We start from the raw sequence: 7,419 nt of genomic DNA on the forward strand, positions 1-7,419 counted from the left end.
CCCAGCGAAGGATCCCCTCCCCAACCCACGCTCTTACTCTCTCGCTCTGAAACAGATCTGAAACGGGCGAGCTCAACGCGGCGCCACAACCTTCTCACTCTCACAGAGCCGCTGTCGCCGACACCGCACGGTGGCCGTCTCGTTGCCGGCTCCGCTACGTTTGCCAGCTCCTGCGCCTTCACTGCTGTCGCGTCGTCTGTAGTCCACATCTGACGCCTCCGTCCGCGTCGCGTCGTCCCTGCGCCTTCACTGCGTCAGCCAGCTCCTGCGCCTTCACTGCCTCTCGTTGTTCGTGTACGTCTCTCATCGTCTTCGTCGCGTCTTCATCCGACGCGGCTCGCCGGCGCTGCTGCCTCCCCCTCCCCCTCGCCACTCTTTGCTTCGCCGTGCTTGCTCTCTCTCTTCTCTGCCCGCGTTCTGCCTTCACGTCATCAGGTAAGCTTTTTAATTTTTTTAAGTTGTTCAGTTGCTGGATTATAATCTTTTTAACTGATTAATTGATTAACTGTTGTTGGATTAACTGATTCAGTTGATCTTGATTGTTGTTGATTATAATTTGTCGATTCTTGGCAGATCATTCCAATTTTGTTTTTACAGTGTAATATATGTAGTGTAGTGGTTGATTGATGCCTTTTTCTTCTTTCTGATTATTGGTGTTTAGGGTTGATTTGTTTCTGTTTTAATATCATTATGGTGAATTGAGGTGCTGTTTTTATATTGTTGGTGCTGTTTTTTATATTGTTCTGTGAATTTATATTGTTGGATAGTGGATTGATTCTGTGAATTGAGCTGTAGTGGATAGTTTATGACTATTTTATATATTTTATTTATGTGGAACCGAGTCAATTAGTTCAAGTAGTGATCTACTGGTTGAACCAGTCACCCAGTGATCCAGTAACTTGACCTGTTCGTACGGTTCTGTCAACTATGCTCTAGGCTCTCTCTTTCTTCTGACTTCCTTCTCTATAGATTTCGAAAGGACCTTGTGTTCCAGCTACAGCATCAGCTTCTGCTTCTGCCCTTCGCTAAGGTTCGAATGGGTGCTCAGGACCTTCTCCGTTTCTGGTATGCTCTTCATCCAAGCATGCCTTCTTCGTTGTTTTCCATTTTGCTTCTTCCTCTCAATTTTCTAGATTACCTGCTTTTCAGTTAGGGTTTTTGAGGTGAAGTGAACCTCGGTTTCATCTGTGAGCTTGATATTTTCAACTCCATCGAAATTCTTGCCGTTGATTTTGAAGAATCGACAATGGTTGTCAATGTTTCATTTACCCAGTTGCATTTACTGCCGTGAATTGACTTTTGATTCTTCGTCCAGCTGAGACGCCCTCAAAGCATAGCTTGCTTATTTGTCTTACTCTTAGCCCATCAAAGACCAGTGAAGCCCTCAAATTCAACACACACTAATCTGAAACCAATTTCTGGTACGCCTTCTTCTGCATTGCCTCACCGCCATACCAAGTTTTGTGCCTTTTCTGTGTAATTCAATTCGTCTTCCACCACTTACCCGTACTTTTATGTTTGGTTCTGTACCTGGTTTCCGCTAGTTTGGTTCGTTACTTAGTTCTCATTTGTGAATGCATCCAACCTTTTTGCCAATTTGGTGTTAGTTTCAACTTTCAATTTACAGCCGAAATTTATTGTTGTCATTTCCCATGTACACATTGCATTTTTATTGGTATTATTAGCACTATGAAAAGTCTGATATCTTAAGGATGGAATTTGAACAATGGAATTGATGAGGAATTTGGTCACCGGGTCGAAGAACAAAGATGCAAAAAGCATTCTTTATTGGATTTAGTGCTCGTCATCTCTATCATTAAATATGTGCTTGTGTACTTGTTTGATGACCCAATTCATATTTAATGTTTTTCTGTAGATGTTGCTGCTAAGTTTGAAGTCATTTGGTATGAGATTGGTGATGTAGAGTCACTAGGCCAAGATGGCATTTATAACTAAGATAAAATGGGTTGTTCTTTCTGTGATTACATTATCTCTGGCATCCATCATCATTCATCTGTCGCTAGCGAAGTTTTGGGCAGTTAACATAGTGCAGTATAAAGCAATGCCTAGCCTTCCAGAAAATTTTGTTCCGACCTCGGGAGGACAGGTGAGTTCTTATGTATATATGTTTCGAGTGGATGTTTATGGTTGTGTACTTGTGTTTTGTGTTTTGTGTTTTTCTTGTGTAATTCTTGACTCTGGTTGAAATATTGTAGGTTATAAAGAATAAGAAGCTATGGGGTTCCATACAGTCATTGGAAGCATTGCAGCCTTATGCGAATGCTAGAAGCAACTACTCTGGTAAGAATTTTGCGGCTATTTCTTATCTTCTTAATATGTAGACATGGGAAGGAACAATTTTTAGACTTGCAGTTGAGAGATTATGACATAAAGCTATGTTGAAACATAAACATTTTATTTTTCATCATTCTGCTCTATTTTTGTTTTCCCTTATTGATTAAAGAAATGTAATAATATATGCCTTGCAAAGGCACTCCATATTAAATTGATCATGGCCTATGGGAATGCAATCTTGGAGATGACTAACATCCAACTTAAGGTCTTGATTATAATTTATTTTGGAACATTCTTCATTTATACTTCTTAGTTTGTAACTGGATCTGAAATTAATGAGTGCAGCATAATCTTGATTTGACTACAAAATTGATTATATTTTTAAGGTTTTGTAAGAAACCACAAAACTAGGCTAATATTGTTTTGTATTTTATATCTTTGACAAATTTAACAGAGAACTATGTTACTCTCAGCCTTTCACAATGTTAAAGCTGATAATTTTTTTTTTTTGGGGTCATATTCATCCTGCTATATATTCGCCATCAAGTTTCTGTTTCTTTTGTTTACAGCTCCAAAGGACCAGAGCAATCGTTTCATCTATGCAAAAGTCTTCGGTGGTTTTGCAAATATAAGATCATCGGTATGATCCACCAAAATGTATTTAACATTTAGTATTATTTTTGGTAAGCAAGTTAATGACATTTTTCTTGGTTTTGTAGATTTGTGATCTGGTTGCTGTTGCTAGGTTTTTAAATGCAACTCTCATAATTCCTGAAATTCAAGAAAGTACTCGCTCAAAAGGAATTAGGTATATGTGGCTAAGTATCTGCATTCATTACCATGCCGTTGGGATTTATATATTAATTTTTTCTTAATAATATATTCATATACACAATTTATGTTTTCTTACTATTTTTTTCAGCTCTATGTTCAATAGCTTTTCCTATATCTACAATGTTGATCAGTTCATAGCCTATCTCAAAAATGATGTAAACATTGCAAGGACCCTGCCAGAAGGTCTGATGGAAAGGAGAAGAAAAAATGAAATTCCTTCATTTAAGACTACAAGTTCTGCTTCTCCAGACTTTTACCTGGATCAAATTTTACCAAAGCTAAAGCAATCAAAGGTTATCGGATTAATTATTACAAATGGTGGGGCTCTGCAGGTATTACATATTACATTATTCTGAAATTGTTAATTAAAGCCATTGTTGTGGTCTTGTGGATTCTGTGCTTGTTATACTTTAGGACATCTTTGTCTTCTTTTACTTGTGGTTATTAGTGCCATATATATAGTCAGTAGATTATTTCATCTTTGATTGCTGTATGTAGTACTTAAGAGTAGAATCTTGTTGGGCATCATATTGTCTCTTGTGCTTATTGATGACTTCTATACCTGTCATGGACTTAAATACATATACTTTAGCATCACTCTTATGCAAACTAAAGAAGTTGGAATAAGTTAATATATGTGCAGTAGAGGGGATGTAGTTTTTTTAGTATTTTTCCTTTGCTGAAAACCTTCATTGCCAAAGAATCATGTGTTCTTCTATTTTTGTTGAGCTTAAAGCTTCCTAGGTACCCACACTTACTTTTTTTGTTTTGCATTTGTATGTTTGTCCAAGTTGCTACTTGCTAGAGTTAACTTGAGAATGATATACATTTTTGCAGTCTATTCTCCCTCCTGGCATGGAAGATATTCAGAGGCTACGATGCAGGGTTGCGTTTCATGCCCTTGAATTTCGTCCTGAAATTCAAAGGCTTGGCCGTCGGATGGTTCACAAGTATGAATACCTTGCGGTTAGACGAATTAGTCTAGGTTTGCTTTATTGTAACCTAGATTACTCCCATGTTTTTGTCACTGCCAACTTTATTTGATTTTGGAATTTAAAATATGTGATTGCATGCAACTCTATTGTCTAAAGAAAATGAGAGTGAAATCTGTCTAAAAAATTGTAGGCTTTTTTAATTCTAGTGTGCTGTTTCATTTTTTTCCCTGTGGCGATCATGCTATGCCCATGAGTAATTAAGGTTTCCTACTGTTGATGTATAAGAGATTTCTTCTTTATTTTAAGGCTAAGAGCATATGGGCAACCCTTCTTAGTATATCATCCTGGCTTACTGAGAGATACATTGGCCTACAATGGTTGTGGAGAACTTTTTCAGGTTTGATAGAGCTGTAGTTTCGGTTCCACAGTGCATATATCTTTTAGGGTTCATTTTTCTTATAAATTCCTTCTAGTATTGGGTTACATTTTTTTCCCTCTCTCAAGGAGGAACTTTTTTGTTTTGTTAGGATGTTCACACTGAACTTATTCAGCACCGAAGGGCTCAAATGATAAAGGACAAGATTCTTAAAGGTGAATTGAATGTCAATTCACACTTGCAAAGAGATAAAGGTCTATGCCCCCTCATGCCTGAAGAGGTATGTTTGTTCCAGAAACTTTGGTTTGGATTCAATTTCTTTGTTTCAGTGTTAAGAAATATATTTGACTTTATCAAGTGTGAGAACCTTCCAGTACAGTTTCAGAGTATAGTTTGTTGTGCAGAATAAAATGCCATGATCTTTAGGATCTACTTTAGACTTGAGGACTCCCATTTGAGGGAATCTCAGCGTCTACTAGGTTGACCAATTTTACAATTATCTATGTTGCATGAGTAATGTGGCCTTTGAGAGCATTGCTTCTAATTATGTGCACAAAGATGAATTGTATTTTGAAATTTCAAAATTTTACTCCTGGGAGGTGGTTATTATTTTGACTTTTGCAGGTTGGCATTCTCCTTCGAGTAATGGGTTATCCTGCCAAAACAATTATCTACGTTGCCGGCTCTGAAACATTTGGAGGTCAACGCGTTTTAATTCCTTTGCGAGCCATGTTTACCAACACTGTGGATCACACTTCCTTGTGTAGTGAAAGAGAGTTGTCTGAGTTGTTTGGACCGGAAACATCTCTTATTCCAAAGTCATATCGAGCACCTCCTGCAAAAAGTCAGAAAGTACTTACAGATGAATGGAAGAGGGCTGGTCCTCGTCCTAGGCCTCTTCCTCCCCCTCCAGATAGACCAATTTATCAACATGAAAAAGAAGGTTGGTATGCTTGGATCACTGAGACGCCAATAGAGCCTGATCCTTCACCCTTGGATCTGAGGATGAGAGCGCATAGGTTACTTTGGGATGCACTAGATTACATTGTTTCTTTAGAGGCAGATGCCTTCTTTCCTGGATTTAACAATGATGCTAGTGGATGGCCAGATTTTTCAAGCCTGGTCATGGGACATCGACTTTATGAGACTGCTGCTTCAAGAACATACCGACCAGACAGGTAAAATGCACCTTGCAGTTGAAATCAATTGGTTGATATTTGTATAGGACATATGGCAGTTTCATCAAAAGAATTAAACCTCCTGATTTTTCAAAGGAACCAAATTTTCTAGGTCACTAGTTGAATAGCCTGCATAACATGACATATAGTTGGAGGATCTGTTGCTTTCTGGGCCAGGGCCAGGCGGGGGAAGGGGTAAAAGTGTAGGGAAGATGAACCGTATTTACATCGTTACTCCATTTCTTAATAATAATTTAGAGTGACTTTAGAACATATTTTTATCTACGGAAAACTTAAAATCTTATGTCCTATTTCAGACATCCATGAGCAACACATCTGCATGTCTCTGGTACTTTCCTGTTCCTTTTGAAGATTCTTGAACTTGTTCCATGCATTAATTAAAATAATAATCATTATAAAATTTTATGGTATACCCTCATTTGAATATACGTGCATTTTGAATGTTCATCCTTTACTGTGTCACTTTGATTCCTTGAGTGTTTTCCTGCATATCTGCATCTTAGTCCTTAGGTAAAGAGTCTGGTGGATTCTGCTGCAGTTGTGTATCTCCTAAATTTGCATTTATTGTGACAGTACTCTGTTCGGTATTTTACAGGAAAGTAGTTGCAGAACTTTTCAACATAACTCGGGAAAATATGTACCATCCCAAACATAATTGGACAATTTTAGTGCAAGAACATCTAAACAGAAGTTTAGCCGAAGAAGGACTCATAAGGCAATCTCTCCTGTCAAAACCGGCAGTGTTCCTTTCCCATCCACTTCCGGAATGCTCTTGTAGAATAGCATCTTCCAAGGTTGTAAATCACGTTAGAGGTCAGAACGGCCGGTATCTCTATGGAGATGAAGACCAGTGTCCCAAGTGGATGCAGCGCGCAAATATGGCAGGTTCTGTACTGAAAGAAGGCACCAAATCTGAAGATGATGAGCCAGATTATGAAAGTAATGACTTTGTTGATGAATCTGACAAAAGTGAGGGTAAAACTAATCAGAGTCAAATCTGGGATCAAGACGAAGAAATGGATCCAAATGACTAAAAATTGATGTGCATAAATAACTATGGTCTATAGTTATACGTTTTCCACATTTCCTTAATTTCTTTGAGAGGTATAGGTTATTGCGGAGCATAGTGGGTATTCAAATCTATTCTTTCATTAGTTTTGGACGAAGAACATTAATATATTCTTTTCTTACTTTATGTTTACCACTTCCAAGGGAATTTTTGTTGTAACATACACATTACAAAACAGAAAAGAAAAAAGATTACGTTCTGGCTTAATTGGAGCCAACAGATGAGCATTCTAAGTAAATTTTTATTTCTCCTGTTTGCTATTTAAGATAGCTGCTTAGTTGTTCCGATGAATGATTCCTTAGTGCCTCATTGTTGGTGCACAAATAAATTGATGGTTGCATGAAAGAAATATAGATGCAACGGTTCTTATTTGATTATATTTATCTTATTCTCTCAAAATTTTGACTACCAGCTCTTAATGTGAGCCGTATAGGATGCAAGCACTTGTCAAAAGAGTCGATCAAAAATTACTATAGGTTTTCGAATTGTTCATTTAAAAAAATTGAAACCCTTCTTATTTAGATAGCTATAATACTTTTCAAAAATTAGAATTCTTGATCAATGAAAGAACAATATCACTATTTTTTCTCAATAAGATAGCAAAGTGAATAATTGACTTATTTTACATTACAAAAAATTGCAAGAAATCTTTTGATAATACGGATTCTTATGTTTCAATAATATTTCACTATCAAAACAATTGGTTGAATC

General features: G+C 37.3%; 1 protein-coding gene across 7 annotated transcripts; it reads left to right on the top strand.

The window, feature by feature from the left end:
• On the top strand, positions 1-6,915 carry LOC130955245 (protein EMBRYO SAC DEVELOPMENT ARREST 30). Of its 7 annotated transcripts, none has more exons than XM_057882064.1 (13): positions 1-435; positions 970-1,065; positions 1,150-1,421; positions 1,877-2,107; positions 2,217-2,301; positions 2,865-2,935; positions 3,015-3,103; positions 3,218-3,461; positions 3,967-4,079; positions 4,371-4,461; positions 4,592-4,720; positions 5,065-5,618; positions 6,235-6,915. In XM_057882064.1, exons 4-13 carry the CDS (start codon positions 1,940-1,942, stop codon positions 6,671-6,673), a joined length of 1,983 nt encoding a protein of 660 aa, XP_057738047.1. In that variant the 5' UTR covers positions 1-435; positions 970-1,065; positions 1,150-1,421; positions 1,877-1,939; the 3' UTR covers positions 6,674-6,915. The 7 variants fall into 7 exon arrangements, with proteins under 7 accessions (XP_057738047.1, XP_057738049.1, XP_057738051.1 ...); XM_057882066.1 differs by having other exon boundaries at positions 1,316-1,421; XM_057882068.1 differs by lacking the exon at positions 1,150-1,421.
• Positions 6,916-7,419: the final 504 nt, after the last annotated feature.

The sequence above is a fragment of the Arachis stenosperma genome, chromosome 10, assembly GCF_014773155.1.
Source record: "Arachis stenosperma cultivar V10309 chromosome 10, arast.V10309.gnm1.PFL2, whole genome shotgun sequence".
NCBI classification, from domain to species: Eukaryota; Viridiplantae; Streptophyta; class Magnoliopsida; order Fabales; family Fabaceae; genus Arachis; species Arachis stenosperma.